Source organism: Parus major, chromosome Z, assembly GCF_001522545.3.
Source record: "Parus major isolate Abel chromosome Z, Parus_major1.1, whole genome shotgun sequence".
In the NCBI taxonomy this organism is placed as follows: Eukaryota; Metazoa; Chordata; class Aves; order Passeriformes; family Paridae; genus Parus; species Parus major.
In genome coordinates, this window is record NC_031799.1 from 73,784,973 (window position 1) to 73,807,912 (window position 22,940).

At 46.1% G+C, this 22,940-nt stretch overlaps 1 protein-coding gene across 6 annotated transcripts in view; it reads right to left on the bottom strand.

Moving 5' to 3' along the window:
* RASGRF2 (Ras protein specific guanine nucleotide releasing factor 2) overlaps positions 1-22,934 on the bottom strand; it is a 134,150-nt gene extending 111,216 nt beyond the window's left edge. For all 6 annotated transcript variants that reach the window (XM_015614914.3, XM_015614913.3, XM_033520504.1 and 3 more), the window contains exon 1: positions 22,574-22,934. In XM_015614914.3, coding sequence (XP_015470400.1) covers positions 22,574-22,858 — 285 coding nt within the window. In that variant the 5' untranslated portion in view covers positions 22,859-22,934. The remainder of the gene's footprint in view (positions 1-22,573) is intronic.
* Between the last annotated feature and the right edge of the window lie 6 nt (positions 22,935-22,940).

Below are 22,940 nucleotides of genomic sequence, written 5' to 3' on the forward strand. Positions count from 1 at the left end.
TGCCACATCCCCAGGGCTTTGAGATCCCTCAGGGCTGGGCACTCCACCCCTGCCCTGGGCAGCCTTTTCCAGGGCTGGGCAGCCCTTCCCATGAAGGAATTGTTCCCAATGCCCCCCCTGAGCTCCCCTGGCCCAGCCTGAGGCCGTTCCCTCTCCTCCTGTCCCTGTTCCTGGGAGCAGATCCCAAATCCCCCCGGCTGTCCCCTCCTGCCAGGGACTTGTGCAGAGCCAGAAATTTCCCCTGAGCCTCCTTTTCTCCAGCCTGAGCCCCTTCCCAGCTCCCTCAGGAATTCTCCAGCCCCTTCCCAGCTCCCTCAGGAATTCTCCAGCCCCTTCCCAGCTCCCTCAGGAATTCTCCAGCCCCTTTCCAGCTCCCTCAGCCTCTCCTGGGGCTCCAGCCCCATTGCTGAGCCCCTTTCCAGCACCCAGCCACAGAGGATACCCTTCCATGACCTCTTTCCCCCCAGAGCTGAGGCAATTCTGGGTGTCAAGCAGAGGGGTGCTCTTTTTTTGCCAGAATTTACAGGAGGATTTGTGGTAGAAAAGTTAAAGAACCTCTTTATTGGCACATTAGCTTCCTTTCCACCCAACAGGCACGTTCTGTTGGCTGATCCTGGTCTCTGGAAGCACCTTTCTGATGGCAGAGGTTTCCAGATGTTCCCCAGCCCCTGTGTGGCAGCAGTGTCTGAGCCCCCAGCACTTGTCCCTGCTGCTCCTGAGGCCACGCTGTGCTCTGTCACTGAGAACCAGCCCAGTGCAGCACCAATTGAGCACCAATTCACCTGCACATTTCATATCACATACACTGAAATAGTGCAGTTTGATTGCTGTTATTTCATGCCATTTCCTTCCACAGATTTCCTGGAATACTTTAAGTGGCGCATCAGGCACTTCCAGGGCGGATCCACACGGAGCGAAGCAGAGCTCTGTGTCCAGGGCTCTGGGTGTCTGTGGTGGCCGGGCTCCTGTCACCTCACAGGGCACTCTGTGTCTGGGCAGAGCACAGCCTGACCCTGCTGTGCACACACAGGGGACCTGGGAAGATCAGACCCCACAGAGTTGAGAACTCGGGGATTAATTTGAGAATGTCTCCTCCCTGCAAGGCACTGCCACCAACAGCAATCCCAAGCAGCCAGCACCATTCTGGAGAGGACAGAGTTACAGAAGGGCTGAAAACCGGGGGCAGAGAAGTACAGGCATCACTTTCTCTCTCCCATAAGAGAGTAAATTGTATGCAGAACAATGGGATTTTCTGTCCATTTCCCACAAAGAGAACATTTTATGTTCCTCCTTCTTATGCAACCTCAAATTTTGCTCTCTGTGTCAATACATATCCCCAGCAGCAAGAGCTTTCTCAAGTTAACCTGAATAAATACAGAGATTTTGGGCTCCCAGAGGACATCATCTTTGAGCAGGAAAGCCTTCCCATTGTTGCTCTTCCACAATAAATCCTGTGAAGCCCTGGCTTGAGAAGTGCAGAACAGCATCCTCATCTCTCCTCTGTGGCAGGAAAAAGGCCAAATTTACTCTTTCTTGCCAGTTTGACGGTTGTGTTTGATAGCTGCAGTTCATTAAGTCTTGAACTTGCCATACAATCAAAGAAACTTTTAAGGAAAGCTCTGCTTTCCACTACATTTGTTTTTCGTAACAAATTGCTCAAAAATCTGGAACAGCAAATGAGGCAGAGTGGCAAAACCAGCTTCAGCTTGGATACAAACAGAATTCTTTTGGGGGATGTTATTGCACTTGCTTTTAGTGCTGCCAGTACCAAGTTTCAGAAGTTGTGATTTCTTCCCTTCTACTGGAGTTCTGATAAACTATACTGGAGATTCACATATTTTATCTCATGTAATTGTACAGCCTGAATGATCAAAGAAGTACTCACGTGGCAAATGTTGAAATTCAATTTGCTTCACATTTCTTTTTTCCATTTGCAGATTAAAGTCTTGGTTTTAACTAAAATCCCTCTTCCTGTCAAGCAAAGTATGTTGCCTGTTTTAAATTTTAATTTTAACCAAAATTGATATTTTTTATTTTTTATTTTTTTAAATACAGAAAAACATCCCATTGGTTTCCATCAAAATGTCTGGCAAGCAGTTTATCCCTCAGAGCTGCATCTAAATACAAACAGTTTCTGTTGTTTTTTGGTCTTAACTCACTGGAATGTATTGTGGGAAGACTATGTCAGAAATTCAATTTCTCTTCTCAAAATCCTTTCCCTTTTCAGAGCTTTGTAGCCCACATGAATATTCCCCTTTTCAAAGGCAGAGAAACACAGAGCAAAGTGTAAGGATGGAAAAGCCATCCAGTTTTGCTGCTGATAACAAGGAAGGAAAACCATAAAGTACAACATTTTCTGCATTAGCAGGCATACAGGGCATAATGTGAAAAATACAGCAGGAATTCAGCTACAGCTTTCAGGTATGTTAAATGCCTTGATCACTTTCTTGCTGAAAACATTTGTTTTTCTGCAGCAACAGATGAAATATTCCTCAAGTCATCTTTTCTTGAAGACTGTTTCTAGCAAGAGGGAAAACACTACTGAAATCTTCTGCTTTGATTTACACCAGAGTTGGGCAAGGGAGGGGTGCGGGGTGGCAGCAGGTTAAAAACCCCCACACCTTTCTATCCTAAAGGAAATTCAAATGCTTCCCTGTACAAGAATTGTTTGGAAGCATAAAACCAAAGCAAAAAAAATGAAAGCAATCATGCTGTTGGAGCAGCTGGGATGGACCAGCCTGTCCCACAAGGAGCTGTGCATGCCTCAGCAGCTGCAGGTGCCCTCACCCCAGGCAGGGGGTGATGCACTGAAAAAATGCAGTGAAAAAAATGACCTTTTCTTTCTTTTCCTCTTTTTTTTAAACCCCAGGTCATTTGGAACACTTTTTCCCATGCAAAATATTCTAACAAAAAGGTGAAGAGCAGCAAGCAGGGACACCCTCCCTGGATCCCCTCACTTCTTGCCTTCATTCTTAGAATTTCATTTCTGACACCTCCTCTCTTAACTTTTGTAATGCAAAACATTAATAAACTTCTTTGTTACTAGCAGTTGCATAAAATGGGATACCACTACTACTACTGCAGGAGCTGCAGTAATTATGGAGATTGCCATCCTACTGCCTGACATGGTGTCAGAAAGATAATCTCCTTCAGGTTTCTTAGAGAGGAAAAAGAAACCCACAGATATCCAACAAGCCCTCAAAATTACCTTTTCCAAAGACAAAACAATGCAGAAGTGCTTTTGATAACTAAAGAAAGAAGTTCAAAGTTCATATTTTGTACACAACTGGGGAAACATTCTGTCTTGAAACATCCCAGTTTTGTGCCCCCATGTAAAAAAAAAAAGGCATAAAAAGCACATTAATTTACTTGCCTGCTGTAAAAACACAAGTGATGTAGCCAGATGCAATTAGGGAGAAAAAGGAGAAGAGGAAGAATACTGTTCAACCAAGTTCTAGCTGCAAGGTGACATTCCCACCACTGCCATCATATGCAGACAGATTTCCACCATGAAGTTTGGGGAGTTCTGCAGGACCCAGCCTCAGTGAACTGACCCAGGGCAAAGGTGCTGCTCTGATTGTGGCAATTTGGGATTGAAACCTTCAGTGAGGCACCAGTTCCTGGCTGTGGAGGAGGCAGGGGGGATGCATAGAGAACCACAGGCTCATCAAGCCTGACCCAAACTCTGGGCACAGACCCAGTGCCCCAAGCCTGGTGTGACCCTGGGAATGAGGTGCTCCAAGCAAACAGCTCCAGTGACACTGTGACGTGTGAGGGCTTCTTTCCCATCCTCAGAGGAACTCCAAGTACAATCAAAAAACACTTCAAACTCAGCTGACAAGCCCCACGGGATCATTTTTATTCTCCTCCCACACCTTTTCTTTACAACAGAACATTGTTGGCTCCACGAACACAAGCTACAGTTGTCTCAGGAGCTGCTGAGTAAAACCACATCTATAACAGTGTCATAAAATAATTTGTGTGCAAACAGAATGCAGCACAAACAGGTAACCACCAACGAGCTGTGGTTACAGGTTTTGCTGTCATGGCCCAAATTAGCCACCTGCTATCCTCTCTGTTAAGGTTGCTACACCTTAAATGATCCAGAGAACGGGGAAAGAGCAGAGTGCTCCCAAAAACGGGCCATAAAGTCACGAAAACACAACTTTTAGGGGCTGCTTTCAGCAGCCACTCTGTGATTGAAATGCCAGAGTTATTCTCTTTCTGATAATTTTTAAATGAAGGCACGTGCCATTTCAAAACACAGCAGGCAAATGCTTTGCTTGCACTATCAGTGCTGCAGTATTCTTTTTGTAAGAGACATGAACCTAATTTTGTCTTGCAGCACAACTAACCAGGATTACTTTTCCAAAAAAAATGATGGTTTTCTAGTACAACAACATCTTGAACAGTTGAACAAATCTTAACACTATGAGACGTGTCGCAGCTCTCTACATTTTTACAGGCTTGCCTCTTAGATATTTCAAGTTACCAGGGAAACCCATATCCTGTAAATATTTATATCAGATAATGCTTTAAATTTCCACAAGTGCTGATCTATGCCCTTGCTCCAGCTAAATGACTACCATTTAAATGTGACACACTGAACAACTTGCTCACAGTTCTTGTGAAGCACACAGCAGCGCAGTGATAATGTCACTCAGCTGAAGGGGTTATGCAGCACAGTCCTAATAAAACCAGCTGCAGGCGATTCTGCAGCCTAACAAAGTGACAGATGTCCCAGTATAATTTGGGGCCTGTGTACAGGAAAAACACCATGTCCTGCTAAGAAGGTCAGTCATCCAAATACAGCTATTTACCCTGCTGGATGGGGAGCTGGGAGGAAGATTTTCAATGTGCTTCTGTCAACCACTCATCCAACAGCACCAGAATAATTAAGGATAGTGGGTGTTTAACTCCCAGCAATGTGTCCTCTTGATTTAGCTGGCTGAATGAGGACCACCATGCTGAAACCTTGTAATCACCAAAATAAATGCAAAGCTTCACCTAAATGCAGAGGGCTCTGGGGCCTTCGTGTCTGACTCTGATTTCACAGAGGTTAAAAAGTGCAATCCCAATCTACATCACCCACTATTCCCAGCACTTTCCCCCCCTGCACTATCTCCCAAACAAGTGTCTAGGCACTGCAAACACACCACACGCTGAAGGTCCCCACAGGAATGAGTGGTTCTTTTCTCTCAGCCCCTCCTGTGTTCCACCCCACTGCTCTCTGCCCTCAGTTCTCAGCGTCTTCACTGCCCTGCGTGCAGGTCACCTGCTCACAAACTCAGCAGAAACACCCAAAACCTGCCAGACATTATTTCCACCCAGTACAAAGAAGAGAAAACATGTCATCACAATGTACTAAACTTTTTTATCTATTACCTTTGGAAAAAAAAATAAAAAATAAAAAAAAAAAACCCACAAAGCATAAACCAGATGTAAGCACAGATCAACAAACATTATCTTTATGGTGCAGGTACCTTATGAACAGAAAATTTGTATTTTCTGACTGCCATCCTAATTCTTTTCCATCCTTGAATATTAAAGAAAGTAAGTACTATATGCTACATATCAGGCAAACTCATAAAACAAATCAAAGAGTTGGAAAAAAAAATAATTAGTATCCATTTCTGAAGATTTTTATAGGCAGAAAAAGTATTAGGAACACATTTTTAATGTCATGTGAGAACTTTCCCACAATTGAAGGAAACAAAAACTGTTTCTGGACCACAGGCACAGTTTCTAATGCTGATGGGGCAAAACCTTCTCCCTCCACCTTCACACCAAAGGGTGGAAACCCTCTCGTTTCAGGTGAGCAGAGCATACAATTCTTACAGCAAGTAACTGAAGCAGCAACAAAAACAACCTGGTCCTCTTTTAGCAGCCTCCTGAGGAGCTCCCAAACTGTTTTACACTCGAAGCAGCGTGGCTGGGCAGTGCCCAGGCTCCTCACAGTCCACCCCAGACAGGGCTGGGCTGTCGCTGTGCTGACAGGGGACCCACACACAGCTCAGCGTGGGGATCACACTGCAGGCACACAGGAAGAAGTTTTCCAGTGATTTGTACAATGCAGATACACTTTTAAACACCTGATTGTGTTTTCCTCCTCAGACCTTGCTAAATGCTCTTTTTTCCTTTTCATCCCTACCTACCAACTTGAGAAGTCCCCAGTGGCTGTTGCAGTTTGGTGGCTCACTGCAGGCTATTGAAGCTTTTGGGCTACCAAAATCAGAGGCCAGGCCAAGTGAAGGGAATAAAAAGCAGCTGGATTTGCTGAAGGGCCTTCAGGTACATTTAGGGCAGACAAAGCCCCCCAGGGCTGCACCCCAAATGGAGCAGGGCTGACGGGTTCCCCACTTTTCTAAGTCTGCTCCATTTGCACAGCGGGGGTTGATCTCCCAATTGCAGCTGCAGGAATTGATGAAGCCATTCAGCCCCAGTTTGCTGCCCCCAGCTCCCTTTTGTTTGCATTTCTGGGCTCTGAGGCACTGAGGTGTCCTTGATTGCCAGGCCTGGAGAGGAATTGCTGGCTCTGACCCAAATGGGGAAGCAGCAGCTGACCCTGCACATGGGGTTTGGAGTTCTGCCCCAAAGACCTGCAGGGTTACAGATGCATGGCAAATATAAAAGCTGAAATCCCAGGGCACCAGTGTCCCAAAGAACACCTTCGGGGTTTTGATCAGTCCCTCAGTGCTGTGATGCTCAGGGCTGGTCCGTGTCCTGCACCTCAGAGCTCAGGCCACGGCCAGGACCCGCTGTGGTGACCACACACCTGGTCAGGCAGAGGTGCCAGACTGCTCCCTTTAATTAGCTCATTCCATTATTTTTCCACATGTGCTCATCCCTTTCCCTGCCTTAGGCTCCTCCTGGAGTCATCCCATAGCAGGTCCTGTGCAGTCCCAAAAGCTCTTCCCTACTTCCCATAACCAATTCCCTGTTCCCAAGGCACCAAGCTCAGCCTCCTGGTGACCTCGTGCCCTTTTCCTGACTTCTCCTGCTAATTCTAGTTCAGGTGGAACGGAAAAAAATCACTGGATTTTGTGTGATTAACAGCCTGGGAAGTCATTCATTGCCAATTTATACTTGCTTGCTTTTATTATAGGTGGCCATTCCTAATATTTCATGCATTTAAGGCGTATAACAAAATTTGGCAGAAGTCCAACGTGAAAATTTCCTGAACCACAAAAGAAAGCTCTCACTGCTAAATAAGAAGGTTGCTACCATGTAGTTTCCCACAGATTTTTTAAGTAAAAGAAAAGCTAAACATATTGTAGACATACAAGGGAAACTGATTTTCCCCAAAAATGACTGTCCTCTTTTGCTGTGAAATCATTGTGTACGTTTAAGGTCAGCCCAAAGGAAAGGCGTCCAGCCATATGCAAGTGTTTGGAGGCTCTAAAACAAATTGCAGGCTCAAACCTTAATGTCCTGGGCATCAGCACTGCCCCAAGGACTGCCAGGGATCACAGAGAAGGCAGCAGAGCTCCTCCACACAAGACAAGTGTGCAGCACTGGAACACAACAATTCTGAGGAAATAAATCAGATTTATTCTTCATGGTGAAATGCTGAGCGAGGCAGCAGTGCTGTAACTGTCAGTGATCTCATGTTCTGCAGCCATCAGAACAACTCAAACCAGACACCAGACATCAGTTTCCAGATCTGAGTGTGGGTGTCTGACTAGGAGACCAATTGTAGTGCTGCTTTCCAATAGCTTCTTCATTCCTTTTTTTTAATAGATTGAATGACAGTATATACTTAAAACAGAGATATTATTCCTGCTGGTTGTCAACTGATTCTGGGAAAGCAGAAATTCTGGCCTACTGGAGATGTGGCTAACCCTACAGCAGATGTGCAAGCACTGCTTTTAAAACACAGCCCATGTTAGGGACGTAGAAGTTACATAAAAATTCAAAAAACATGGGGCAACACTAAGTGTGAGATGGATGCCGAGTACAGCAGGAAAGAATTATTCCTGCCACGCCACCTTGATGATAGGAGTTGTGCAGGCACACCTCACATTAACTAAGTACATTTAGGAATAAATTTCAGGGCTGCCAGAAGGATTTCTTCCAGGTGATGAGAGAAGGTTGAATAGGCTTGCTTTGGAAACCTAACTTACAAGGTTTCCAAAGCTTTAGGATACTCTGCCACGCTCTAAAAGCTAATAAATGTAGTATCTACTGACACAAAATATCTAAAATTTTATGTCAAATTTAATAACATTAAAAAATACCATTTGTAGAACACTTGTATTCACCGACAGACCCCAGCATGTTCCAGCTCCAGAAACAACCTACAGTGAGTGCCAGCAAACCTTCCCAAAAATTAAGCCAATGTTGTTTATCCAGTAGGTAAGGAACAATTCAACACAAGTTTTTAAAACAAACATTTCAACTGCTGGGCTTGGGGACATCCTCAGAGCAGTTTCCAGTACCAACAGGAGAAAATGTGCATCTCTCCATCCTCCCAAGCCTGTGTATTCCGTGCTAGCGATCACAGGGACTTTTGCTGTCTGCTCCGTGTTTGTTATGCTAACAGGTGCCAACACTTCCATTTAATCCAATCTGGAATGTCTGCTGCAGCTCCCTGTGCCTTCCTGTGTCTATGTATGGCAAGCTCAGCATGCCCAGCTCCGAGACGCCCACAGCCACTCGGCTTTGGCTCCTCCACAAGCTGCTGCACAAAAGCAGCATCTTCTAATTTCGCCTCCCCGAGTGTTTAGCAGGGGGCACTGGGATGGATTGAGCCTTTCTGTGGTTTAAACGCACCCAGCCTGCTGGGCAGACCTGCTACTACCGTGTGACAAACCGGTGTGACAAGCAAGCCTCGCTCTTTCCGAGTTTTAACTTTAATAAAGGATAAAAGGGACAGTGCACAAGGAGCTTGGCAGCGTCAGTTAGCTTAAAACAATCTTCTTAAATTCTTTTTCATGACATTGGTCAAATGCATATTGATGAGGATTGCACATAATCAAACGTTCCTTGGGGTTTACGTGTCCTGGGAGTTCTTTTGCTTGGTTCCAGCCCTGACCCCTCTTCCTGAAGCATCCTGCAGATGAAATGTGTGGATTTTACATCCTCACAAGGCCCCTGCTCTGTGCTTTGACAGTTCTTGACAGGCTCAGGGGTAAATTCCTCTTTGCATTCCTTCTACCAGTGTTTATTTACCTGCTTCTTTTCAGTGTTATCCTACAGATAAGATACTCCACCAGTGCATTAAATCAACATCAGCTCTTCCACAAAATTATCAGAGTTATTATCAGCACTGTCAGTTAGCCACACAAATAAAGGCATTAGCGAGGTCTGCAACAGTTAATGTCATCACACACAGCAGATAGACTCTACTTGGATATTCTGAGAGAGCCTAAACTATAATATATTTATCACACTGAAATACATCATCTACACAGGGATTAGGGTGAAAAGGCTGGCAAATTATACTTATAACAAAAGCAGTTAAAAAGTGATTACAAACTATTACATCAAAGTAATTTGATAAAGTCAATATGCAATAGTGAAGGCCAATGGCTACACAGTTATTTATAACATCGGGGCTGGTGCAGGGGTGGTTTTGGTGACACAGATAAATAAAAACAGCAGCAGGGCCGAGCTCACAGCTGCCCAGAGGGACATCAGAGCAGCACAGGGCAGCCCAGCTGTGACCCACACACAAACCCACTCACTGCAGGGAGTTTACAGCCCCCCCAAATTTCCTCTCTCAGCTCCAGGAGCACCCAAGGCCAGCTGCATAACCAAATCCTGCAGCTACTCCTGCCTGTGAAGGAGAATTTTATTGAGGCAGGGAGAGACCCCAGGGGCCCAGCACAGCAACCTGAGAGAGGACAAGGGACATGCAAGGAAAATAGGGGAGGTATTGAGACTCTTTTGTGGTAGAGAAGGCTATTTGTAGCCATAAGAATTTATTCTGTGGCACAGCTCTTGTTCAAGATGAGCACTGTCAACAGCTAAGCCCGCCCTCAAACAACGTGAGCTTTCAGCATCTCACTAAATTACTTGTTCCCCTTTAAGTCCTTATTTAAAAAAAAGGAAAAAAAAACCCACAACAAAACACCCAAGAAACAATGTTATGACATTATGACACACTCTCTTGTGCCACACTGTAATCCCAAAGCTGAAAACAAGACAGGGTGCCAATAATTCCAGGCTGAAACTTTCCATAATTTTACCTTAGCAGCCCTGTGCTTGTCTGAAATAGTTCATGGAAACTACTGGTGCTCTAAGCACATTTAACTCTCTCCAGTTTCCCAAATAACAACTGAAAAGGAACATACACCAACATTTTCATGACATGAGTAATCTACAATAGAAGCTGCAGGTTACACATGAAATACATGCACAACTGAATACTATTATTGATATAAGTATTACTCATTAATAATCAATGTGATGAGCTCATGATTCAGGGGGTTTTAAGAGGGCAAAGGGAGCAGACTGAATCTAATAAGTGTTTTTAATCAAATGAGCCAATTACATTTGAATACTGTTCTTTGGAAGCTCTCAAAACTCCCTTTCAAATATGTTTTCCATTAATTATCCACACTTCCCTCAGCACTCCACCCCACTCATATCCTTCCTGACCTGGGTGACTTAAAAATAACCTTGAATCAAGAAAGAACATCAGGAAATATAAATGGAAATGGCAGCTGATCAACCCTTAATAAAAGGTACATGGTATTAAAGCAGATCAGGCACCTGGTCCCACTTGATATATTTAGAAAAGTCTGCTGAAGTCACTTGGATTAAATAATCCACTGCTGTGAAATTACATCAGGTAAAGGACAGACATTTAATTTACGTCTTTGATGTAAGAAATACCATTTATGTATTTTTGTGATCATCAGGAGAGTAGGAATAAACAAACCTTCACAAAGCTGGGTTGTGCTCGGGGGTGTCACAGCTTTGTGAGTGATGCACCTTCAGTACCAGGAAGGGATTCCCCAAATATGCCCCAGGGGGAGGAGAATAAATAAAAAAACACCTGAGTGAACAGCAGGGACAAGGAAAGGGTAAGGGAAAAAACAGAAGGGAAATGGGTGAAGAAGTGATCCACGCAGGAGCCAAGGTGAGCCCTGGCAGTGCCTGGAGCAGTAACACAGCCCAAAGAATTTATTTTACATTTCCCAGGACAGGAAAACTAAGTATTTTTGAAAATATTGTTACTGCTCAGCACAAGGAGAACACAGAAAAGGCAGAAAACCACTGAGTTACAGATATATTCCAAGTAACTCAAGACAAGGAAAAAAGGCAGTAGTTACATCGCATTCTGTTCATTAGCACAAAGAAGTTTGAAGTTAAGTTTATTCTAGTTGCACAATTTTTTCCTGCTACAATTTAAACCTGAGCCAAACCAGAATGACTACTTCAAATTTAAATCAGATGGGAGGCGATTAAAAAGAAAACAACTTCTTTCACTCCCCCAGCAAAAAAATAAAATTAAAAAAGTGGAATAGAAAATACACGCCGCATACACAGTGCACTAACATGTGAATTAAAGAAAAAAAAGCACGTCCAAGGCACAAAAAGACAGAAAGAGTTTTCATCTTTTTATTTTGCAGTGAACTCTTAAGAATTCTGAAATTTTTGTTATGGTTCTGAGCCAACAGTAAATTTCTTCCAGAAAGAAGACGAGACTGATCACTGTACAGCAACTTGAAACAATGTCCTGGCATATATATTTCTTTTCACACGTGATTCCACTTCCTGACAACAAACAGAGAGGAAAATTTAAGAAAGCAGAGTGGGAAGCCTTCCTGGTTTTCCTTACAAAAAAAATTCCTACTATTTGGGCCAACAGTCCCATCTCAGAACTGAATGTCCTGGGTGAAGGTTCAGTGTTGTCTTTCACTTGTCCTGGGGTCATTCAGAGTTTCAGTCCCCCACTGCTGGGGGCTCTCAGCCTGGCCAGGTGTGATGTCCCCTCTGTGGGTCCCCACTGACCACCCCAAATCACCTCCACCACCTCCCTGCCCCTCCTCGTTTCTGTGTGAGGAAATCACCTCCTTGCCCCCGGTGTGTGGAAATGCTTCCCAGGAGGATTTTCCTCATCACCTCCCCAGGGGCTACAGAGACAATGATGCTGCTGGCCCTCCCCTGTGGCCACCCCTGAGGATTGAGGGATATCTGCTCTCTGCCAGTCGCTGTGACCACTCTGCAGTTTTCAAGGTTCGCTCGAGCCAAAAGCCTGGGTGCCACTGGCTTGTATTAGGAAATCATTGAAGAGTATGGATGGATTCAAAGTCAAATAGGTCTGTGTTCCTGAGTCACCCCAGAATTTAGAAAATCCCAGTTTTTTGTATTACACCACAGGAATTTATAGGGGAAAAAAAACCAACTATCTGTTTTTACTGCATGCAACTGTCAAATGCTGACATTATTGTAAGGTGGGAAAGTATAAACATCAAAATGTATTAGGAAAGATGAGGAAACACAATTCAAAAAGATGAGGTGCTTTGCAATGCTCAGAATACGAGGACTTGGTTGCTTACACTTCTCCACAACACCTTAAAAAAGAGAAGTCAGGATCTCTCAGCCAGGAGATGAGGAGAAGCTCACAGCAAGAAATAAAATGTGGTTGCCGTGGAAGCTGCTGAAGCAGCGCACAAGTAGGACACAAGGAGTTGGAGAATCCATGGGAAAGGACAGAAATGGTGAGCTGAGTCCTACACAGGTTCCTGCTCCGTTCCTGCTCACACCAGGGTCCTTTTCTGTCCTGGTGGTGGTGAGAGCAGCACAGGGAGTGCCCAAGCTCACCCAGAGCTCCAGAGCTGCACACCAGCAGCCATGTGGGAGCACCACATTCACCTTGGTGGGGCAGAAACCAGCCCAGGAACATGAGTCAAAAGCAGCTTGAAATTCACATGTGGCAAAACAAATGCTGGAGGGAAAGGGCCAAGGAGGGGGACACCACAAAGGGAGAGCAAATGTGTGAACAAACATTTGATATTACCCTGGGAATGAATGGCAATTATTAAAAAAACTCATACACTCACCCTTCTAATGCAAGTGGTATTAAGGGAACCTGCTACAATTACAAATAACTTACAAAATAAATACTAGGAATAAAAACTCTTTCCAGTTTAAATGGTGTGAGATCAGCAGGACCAGAGATCACCTCTTGCCTGGGAGGACAAACCTGCAAGGTGCAGCCAGCAGGTCCCAGAGGGAAATGAAGCCATGAGTTGGAGGAGGAGCAGCCAGAACACAGGACTGTGTGCAGAAACTGGCACTTCTCAGGCCTTGCTGTGTGCAGAAACCTGCAGGTGACAACTCGTGGGAGCCTGTGCCGTGCCACCCTGCAGGCCGAGCCGGGCGCCCGGAGAGGCTGCGAGGATAAACAAACATCCCCATGCAGATGGTGGCACCCATATGCCAGCAGATGGGATGGAATCCCGCCTATTAGGCTGGTTTGTGTCTGCACAAGTGACAGCAGACAGGAAATGATTCACCAGGAGGCCACAGGGTGAGGGGGCCGGAGAGGCCAGTGACTCAGGACACAGATAACCCAGACAGGCATCCTTCTGCTCTGTGTCACCCAGGGGGTGGACACACGCAAGATACACACTCCAACACCCTCAAAAACAGCAAAAGAAAAATAAAAAAAATCAAAGACATTTGCAGAAAGCCAGTGGTCTTTAGGAAAATCTGTTGGAAATCAGTGCTGGGAAGACACTCCATTTTTTCCCCCTCCTTTCCATGGGAGGTAAATATTTTTATTTGTCTCACACAGAACCACCTGGCACCACTCTCACTTTGTCAGGTTGATGCCTTCTCAGGCTACTTAAAAACAGAGGCCAAAGTTAAAAAGCAGCTGGATTTGCTGAAGGGCCTTCAGGTACATTTAGGGCAGACAAAGCCCCCCAGGGCTGCACCCCAAATGGAGCAGGGCTGACGGGTTCCCCACTTTTCTAAGTCTGCTCCATTTGCACAGTGGGGGTTGATCTCCCAATTGCAGCTGCAGGAATTGATGAAGCCATTCAGCCCCAGTTTGCTGCCCCCAGCTCCCTTTTGTTTGCATTTCTGGGCCCTGAGGCACTGAGGTGTCTCAGAGTGGCTGCCAAGCCTCACTCCCACAGCCACAGGGATGCAGAGCAGCATCCAGGCAAGATCCTCTCTCTCAGGATCATTTCAGCCCATCCCAGGGGTGCAGTCCCCAGGTCTGCAGCCCCTCTGGCCCTGCTGACAGCGGAGCTCTCACAGGTCACTGCATATCCCGGGCTGCCAGCGCTGCACACCAGCGAGCCAGGCTGCCCTGGCCACCAGATAATGCTCTTATGAGCCCCCCTCTGCAGCAGGCAGCAAAGACATCCACAAAAAACCCTCACTTCGGGCCTGCAAGCCTGCACCCATCCCAGCAGGACACCTGCTCCCAAATTGCCTCTGTGCAGTTGTTCCCACAGCCAAAGTCGTGGGTCACAAAGCTCCATTTCCCACAAGTTTCTGTTCATCATTTCCATGTTCAGGTTGGGGTTTCCAGCTTTTGGGTTTGTTTTTGGGGTTCTTTTTTTATTTTTCTGTCACCAGGCTGCAAAGGCAGGTAGAGCAAGGCGAGGAGAAGCTGTGTGTGAGGTGATGGACTCACCACCTGTGCAGCCCCTTTCCGGAGCGTTCTCCTCTCAGCAGCTCCTGGCACAGCCACCACACACAGCTGAGACCTGATGCGATGCTTCATGCACATCTCCTGATCAGCAGAGCTCAGAAACTTCTCACACCTCTCATTACATCACTCAGGTGCTGCCCCACAATTAACACATTTATTTTCACAGCAGCCGGTGAAGTAGGAAGGAATTACTGCCACAATGGCCAGCACAAACCCCAGCGGGTCTGATGCAACTCAATTTGGATGCCCGGTGAGATAAAACCATTGACCTTTGGTGCTTAAGTGGTACTTTTACATTTTAACCACTACATTCACAGGGGTTGGTCCTGCCTCCCAGCATGTCTCCCTCCTGAGCCAAGCTGGGTCCCCAAAACAAGGATTAATTACCACCATCAATCACAATCACAATTCTCCTCTGAGTGCTTTACAAGAAGGGAGGCCCTGCTATTTCTCCCAGCGGTCACATACTTGTTGGGCCAAGAAAGGAAAACTGCAAGACATCAAAAAAAACCTGCAAGGGCCACAAAATCAGCATAAAAATCTGTCAGATCACACACCCAGGGCTCAGTCCCAGCCCAGGAGCCCTCCCTCGCCTGATGAAGCTCTCAGAGCAGGAAAGAGCCGCAGATACCAATTGTTCATCAGCTGGTTTTCACCTGCTGCACTCAGCATCAGCACCAGTGCTGTGCACACCAACACCTGCACCTCTGCTGGAGCCAGACATTCCCTCAAGAGACCCCTGCAGCTGCCCTACTCAATTCCAGCTCTCCCCAGGAGATTTATTAGGAGGAAGCATTTTTAACAGTTCTCTGGAGTTGTTCTGTGAGCGCCACGTTGAAGGGAACACGACTGGCGCAAAAGAAGGTTGCAGTTCTCTTGTCGTGCCTCATCCTCCATGAATGCACAGGGTCAAGAATAAACTCTGATTCCATTCTGGAGGACATCAGAGACATCCCCACAATTCCACAGAAGACTGTAAAGTCTGTTGCATTTGCTGAAACAGGAGAAACAGCTTGTGTAAGGCAGGGGAAGTGCCGAGAAATGAAACAGAATGAGAATGAAACAAGAACAAAACAGAAACAGTGGTCACCTGCAGCCATCCACATTTTCCAGCAGGTGAGGACCCAGCATAGCCCTGAGGCATCAGAGAGAAAACACCATGAGCACGGTGTGCCTCACCACGGGAAACGTCAGGGCAGATGCGAACACCCAGTCTGGGGTGGGCTGAGCAACCCCCAGACTGCCCCAAAATCCAGCTCAGGTGGGGCTCCCAAAATCCTGCCTGCAGCACCTGGCCTGCACCCCACCCCTGCACAGCTACTGACAGCTCCTCAGCTACCCAGAACAACAAACACAGCACCCTACAAATGCAGAATAATGAGGTAAATATAGTGAATTAAAGCAATTCAGTGAGCTTGCTGGTTTTGAGAGATCGCAAAGGGCACGCTGCAGTGCAGTGGAAATCTTGCAGTAATTCAAGAACTTGAATCACACTAGCCAAAGCCTGCAGAATAATTAATCAGATCATTTCTGTTACTCAGGCATTTTGTCACACTCAAAAATCTCAGAAGGCAAAAAGTGGACAAAAGTCACAGTTCCACAGCACCATGCCAAAGAAAGAGAGACTATATAATTCCAGATTTTTTTCAATAGTTACAGCATTTGCCTCTAAAAACATAGTTTTTAAACTTTTTTTTTTTTTTTTAACGATGTAGTGGAGCCAATCAGATCTACCAAAAAAAAAAAAACCCCAAAAAAAAACCAACCCAAAAAAAACACTTCCAGAAGTAAAGTTAAAAATTATAAACCAGCTCAGATCAGAGCTGGCAGTTTATAAACACTTCCTGAAAAAACTCAGTTGTTGCTGAGCTCATGGCAAACACCAAAAGATACTGAAATGGCTGGACTGACTTGGGGAAGCCTCTGCTTCTAAAAATACAGATTCTGTAGCTCAAACAGAAAACCTTACGGGATTGGTAAATTTAAAAAAAAAGAAAAAAAAAAGAAAAAAAAAGAACATTGGAAGCTCAATTGGAAGCATATGTTCCTACACATTTAGTGCAGAGGCACAGTGTTAAAAAAAACCCCTTGCCTCGATCAGTGCTGACTGGGAAGAGGTGCTGCCCAAAATCTCCTGCTCCTGCAGGGACTGGGACAGGACAGGGAGCTGCTGACCCACAGCCCCACCAGCACCGTTCTCCCAGCCCAAAGAACAGGGGAAAAAATAAAAAGAAAACAAGCTTAAAAGTTAAATGATGGTAAATTGAGATAAATGAAGTACAGTTATTCAATAAATTAGGGACTGAGTCGTTACTTTTGTGCTCAGAATTTGCCTTCTACAGATCTCCTCCTGCATTAGAGGAACTAAACAGGTAAGGCCAAATCAATGCAAGTCCATCAACAGAGGAGACAAAATGAGCAGCAGCAGTGGCTGTAAGGCAGGTGGAGGAATGAAATCCACATTAAACTGTTGCAGTGGTTTATTTGAAATGAGTTTTGAGTGTTCTCAGCAGCAGCGGGGGGCTGCTCACCTCACATGTCCTGGGTTAAGGCTGGGACTGTGGCACACATCATTCTTTCTTGGTGAGTGACATTTTGGGTCCCCAGCCTCTGGGATTTTGCGTGTCCAAGTCAGGTCTAACTCAGCCACTGACATTTCACCTGTTGGCTAAAAGCATTTCCCAGCAGCTCCACAAACAAGCCCCTTGCCAAATGTCATTTGCCTTGGGATCTAATTATCATCCAGTAGCTTAATTAAAGATTATGCACTTCTGTTAGAGCACACTGTAATATTTGGGGCTCTTACAATGCCTTGCAGGGAAAAGCTGATGACTTCAATTCGTGGTTTATACCCAACAAACTTTGTCTCAGCAAAATCTGGTCTGAGTACCCTCTGTCCTTTCAATCTGTCCCTCAGACAGTCAGGTGGGCTCTCTCACTGCCCTTCACCCTCAAGGGTGACCACAAGTCAAGGACAGAAAACAAAACGGGTCAGGCTGGGGTTCCTGACCAAAGCCACTCCACACAGATGCAGATTGACAAAGGTTTAATAACAAACTAATAAACACCATCAGTATTCTCCAGGCTATGTCTGTGTGGATCCAACCAACCCTTCAGGAGGAAGGCATGTCAAAAATCAGCTACACCTGCCTGAAGCTCGATTATCAGCTGTGTGGGTCCCTAAATTTTGGCAAAACTGCAGTAAGTATTTTTAATAAGGCTGTGAGATTTTCCTGTTCTTCTCCTTATTCACAAAATGTGCTCACTGCTAAGCAAACACAAAACATTTATCAAAGAGCAGAGCTCAGTCCCTGGATACATCACATGGGTTTTTTTTAGTTTGTTTGGGTTGGTTTGGGTTCTTTTTAGTTTGTTTGTCTGTTTTTTGGTGGTTTTATTAATTTTTGTATTTATTTCCCACCTGTTGCCTTAGACCACAGGGGACACTGTAAATTCACTTTTCATTTCTTCATGAAGAGAGAGAGGCAACCCCTTGTCTGCACCTTGCATAAAGCACAGCACCAGTTTCCTGCTACCCTGGAACACAAACCAGGAGAGTCTGGAGTGTCTGGGGACACAAACTGTGGTTTGGACAAGTTGTTGTGCCCACAAACTGTGATGCCCCATGACAGTGACTGAGCAGGGGGACAGGGACAGCCTGGGAAAGTGACCAAGAGCAGGTGACCCCCAAAGCTGTCTTCACACCAGAAGATTTATTAATTATTAAGATTAAAGATGCCATTTAGAGACTCTGCCATGAGAGGACCATACAAAAACATAAACCCCAGGAGCACTAATAGCCATCTTTTTTAATTAACCTCTCCTGTTGAAGGTAATGCATTAAAAAAAAAAAAAAAAAGATAAAGAAAAGGTTTGGAGGAAACAAAAACACAACACATCTTTTTATTTCTTGTCAGATGCTGAGAAGAAAAACCCACCTATGACTTTTCAATTTCTCCTGAAAATTTCTACAGCATGGTGGTCTCTGGCCTGCCTTTCACTGGAACACCCCAGGGAGCTCCCTGCCCACATGCAAGCAGTGGGATTTATGGACAACAACAATCCTGAGGGTGCCAAAAAACCCCAGCACTCCTCAGCCATCTACAGCATTGAACAGCCACAGGATGCTGAGCAACACAGGGGGGGCTGCCCAAAAAAAAGTGAGTAACTTTTAATTAATGCCATCTTCATTAAAATATGCCCACTAAGTGCTGTTGCTCGGCTGAGCAAACATTAAAGTGGCAGAGAGGCACAGCAAAAGCTGCTGGTGGCATGTGCCAAGGAGTCAGTGTCAAACAGAGAGCCTCCAAACACCACAAAATCACCGTGTCCCCTGCACAACCAGAGCTGCAGGAGGCAGAAAAATAAAATTAAAATGATTGGATTCTGTTAATCTGTGGGGACATGGACTTAATACTGCATTTTATTTTGCTAAGTGGGAGGAAGATTATTGCGGGCAAGATACAAAGAATATCTCTGCTCCAACCATACAACATTTACAACCTTAAATACTCTGAGACAGTTATTATTAACAGTATCAGAACATTTCCATGTATTCAATGCAGAGTTATGAAAGAAACTAAACACACAGGCCTCCTCCCAATGCGGACAATAATAATAATGTTAATATTTACATTCCTCTAATCATCTGTTTCCAGTAGTATTAAAAACTGTCCATGAACTTGCTGCCTAATAAGTGCCAGCCTTCTGAAAAAGCATGATTTGGGGCATTTTCCTTTACTTTTGAAGAGAATAAGCCCTCACTGAGACAAAACCAGCCATTCCCTTCCAAGAGTTTCGGAAAGAAAACCTGAAATGAATTCTCATCAAGACTCTCAGTGTCCCAGTGGAGGCCTTGGTGGGAGCTTCACTTGTTTACAGCCTCAATTCCCCTGGGAAGAAGCAGTTTAACTAAAATCAGAAGCTTTCTGCATGTGGTATTTACACGTCCTAATTTGCTGTTTTGAAACTCAGTGTCTTCCACAATGTTATTCTTTCAATAAATCCCTATCTTCTTTTTTTGTCTGGAATGTGAAATCAGAGTGTTCAGCAACACCTGTTTGGTGTTTACAAAAACTCCTCTAAAATCTGGGGGAGATCAAAACGCCTTTTTTTAAAAACAAGAATTTCTCTGCAGATCACTTAGAATATGCAGCACACTCAGTTCAATCACGCATTTCCAGAGAATCTGTTGATTCACTCTTTAAGCAGTCATTATTAAAACAGGTTCTGTACTTTAAACAGATTTTATTTTAAGGAAAAATCCCTCTGAATGGAAAGAAACACACTAATATGTTAATGGAAAAGGCAAAACAAGCCTATTCTGCCATGGCAATTGTTTTTCAAGCCCTTAATGATGCAGGAGTAGAGCAAGTCTTGCGAAGGCATTTGGCATCTTCCACAGAATGGTGGCTCCTGTAACACCTTGACACCCCCAGCAGGGCTGGAAAGTGTCACTGTGCAGCACCTGGGGTGGCTGGGGATGGACACCAAACCTGGGCAGGTCTGGTGGCCAAAGTTCTGTCCTGAGCAGGACAGCCCAGCCCAGCACTCATCCCGCAGCTCTGACAATTTGCAGTTTCACCTGGCACATGACCTGACAAGCAATGCCCAAACAGCTGGAAACCAACACTGGAGGGATCTGCAAGTTAAGGAAAACAAAATCTATTTGTCCTACAAGCATTTTCCATAATCTTTATTACGTAACTTGGAGAAAATGCATTGCTTTTCCAAATATCCACTCAAGGTATGCTGATGAAGCTCTCTCATGTGGTTAATTCCTCTCCCTCTCCCTGATTGGTGTAATTCTATAGCACACATCACTCTAATGCCTAAGTTACTCAGGTAAATAAAACCCAGACTAAAGGAGATAACTTTTGTCTTTTCTCCCTCCTTTGGAGAAGAGAGATCTGGTTCTTCAAAATCTGCCACACAGCTTCTCTCTTTTTCTTGTTGTTTTTTTTTTCACTCCTTTAATACATTTGTGTGGTGAGATCAAAGCAAATTAAATCTGTGCAGTATTTTTTCACTGCCAGGAGTTAGCATTTGCAATATCGACTTTTCATTATCATCTGATTAAAGTGAGTTTGCCTGCCTCTGTTAATAAACTGAAGGTTCATGGTTTATTGCTTTACACCTTTAAGTATATGAGCAGATCTTCTAAATGAAAAAGACTGCTTAATTTTCAAATTTTTTGTCCTTTTTTTGGCTTGTAATGGATCAGTTTTAGTCACTGAGGGAATTTCCTGTACACCTTAGCAAAGACTTGTACCTGTATGTGTATATACAAACAAGGGTGCACTTTAATGAGTAAGCATCTGTAAAAGCTCCTAACACTCAAAAGCTTTGAATAAAGCTCGGGATCAAGCAAAAGGTGAACAGAAAAGAATATTTCCTGATGATGTCTCTTGAAAATTCAAACTAGCATCCCATAAATAAAAAAAAAAAAAAGCAGCATTCTTCTGGCTCTTTAATAGCAGTCTGCTATTCTTGAAAACACCAACATAGTTGATGTCTGAAGCAATAAAAGCTCAGCTTCCTGCCCTGTAATTATTACTAGATGTAATTACGAACAACTCATTCATCACTATAAAAGCACAACTTAAGGCTCCCAGAGAACAGACATGGAAGGGATTTGTTTTCAGGCAGTTCTCTAAGTCAAGCTGTAATTTAACAACACCGCTGATAAACAAGTGTAGTAAGCCAATGTAAAGCAGGCAGGGCAACATCCATGTTTAATATCATCTGGGGATCCTCCACAACTCCATTTATAACGCTATAAAAACGTGCCTCAAAGCAATGAGCAAGAATTGGAGGGTGAACACGACACAAGTACAGCCATCCCCGCTCCCCAAAGTTTGCTCGCTTAACCACGGAACATCCAGAGGCTGCCTGAACACACCAGGATTATTTACCCTGGGGGGAAAGCACAAATAGCAGACAAGGCTCTGAGCTGTCCTTGCGAAGTTAGCAGCCCAGGAGCGCCCAGGGGTGTGCTGGGTTTCAGAGCAGGGCTTTGTTCCGTGTCACTTTGCCACAGGTGAGGAAACACCTGCAGCCGGCCCCAAGCCACGCTGCTCCAGCCGCCCGAAGTTCCCCAAACCAGCCTGCCGGGCTGCTCACGGGGGAGGGCAGCAGCTCTGAAATGCGCTGGAGCACATTTCAAACGAGGTCTGGAACGGGGATGAGGCAACAGGAGGTGTGTGGCTGAGACAGCCGATCTCTATCCACGCCGAGCAAGCACAGCGTCCTTCTCTCGCGGGTTATGTAATAGCCGGGAGTATTTAACCACTCTGCTCTGACACAGGCATGTCAAACAGATCAGCTCTGGGGAGGATCAGCTGCGGCAGGGGGCAGTTTGGCACTTGAGGGGCTGTGATCGGTGTCCCCTCCGGGCAGGGGATCCCCCAAAGCCTCCGGAGCCCGGGCAGGACCCGGCTGGGGCGGTGTGCCACCCTTTCTGTCTCGGGCACCTCGCTACACCGGCCTGGAGAGGAGCCTGTCCTCTCCCGGGGGATGTCTCGGGCTGCACAGCGGGCAGGGAGCGGGCGGGAGGCTGCTCTGCCCCCGGAGCACGGCTGGGAGAGGCGGCAGCCCCGGGGAAGGGCTCGCTGGGTGCTCAGAGCGCTGCCCTGGCAGCTCGGCCCCTGACAGTCCTGTGTGACTTTGCTGAGAAATGCACGGCACAAGTGCTGGCATCGAGACGACCGAACACCTGGAGTGTGAGATGCTACTCTCCGGGCTGAAACTCGGCGTGCTGTCACTGGGGGTGGAAACACAAGAGTCAGGGAGGGAGCAGGAGCCACCAGCGAGGAGCCGGGAGCGGCCGCGCTGCCCGCGGCCCGGAGCCGCACACCGGCGGCGGGGCCGGGCTGGGGGCGGCCCCGGGGCTGCGAGGGGCGGCCCGAGGGCCCGGCTGTCCCTCCCCGCTGCCCTCCACCCGCGGGGCGGTACCTGCTTGTCCAGCGCGGCATCCTTGGCGCTGCCCGCGGCGCATCCCTTGGGAGCGGGCACCCGCTCGCAGTTGCAGCCCTCCAGCATGTACATGCCGGCGGGGCGGGCGCTCTGCTCGCCCTCGAAGTAGAAGAGCACGTTTTGGTAGAGGGCGAACCACTTCTCGTGCCAGCGGTTGGTCTCCGCCGTCTTCTTGCTGAGGTAGCCGCGCTTGGTGCCCTCCTTGCGGGCCAGCAGCGCCAGGTACAGGGCGTGCCCCTCGTTGTACCGCACGCTCTTCTGCATCGTGCCCGGAGCCCGCGGCCGCGGCGCAGCCTCGCCGGGCGCTCTCGGAGCAATTCATGGGCTCCGGCACGCACCGACGGGG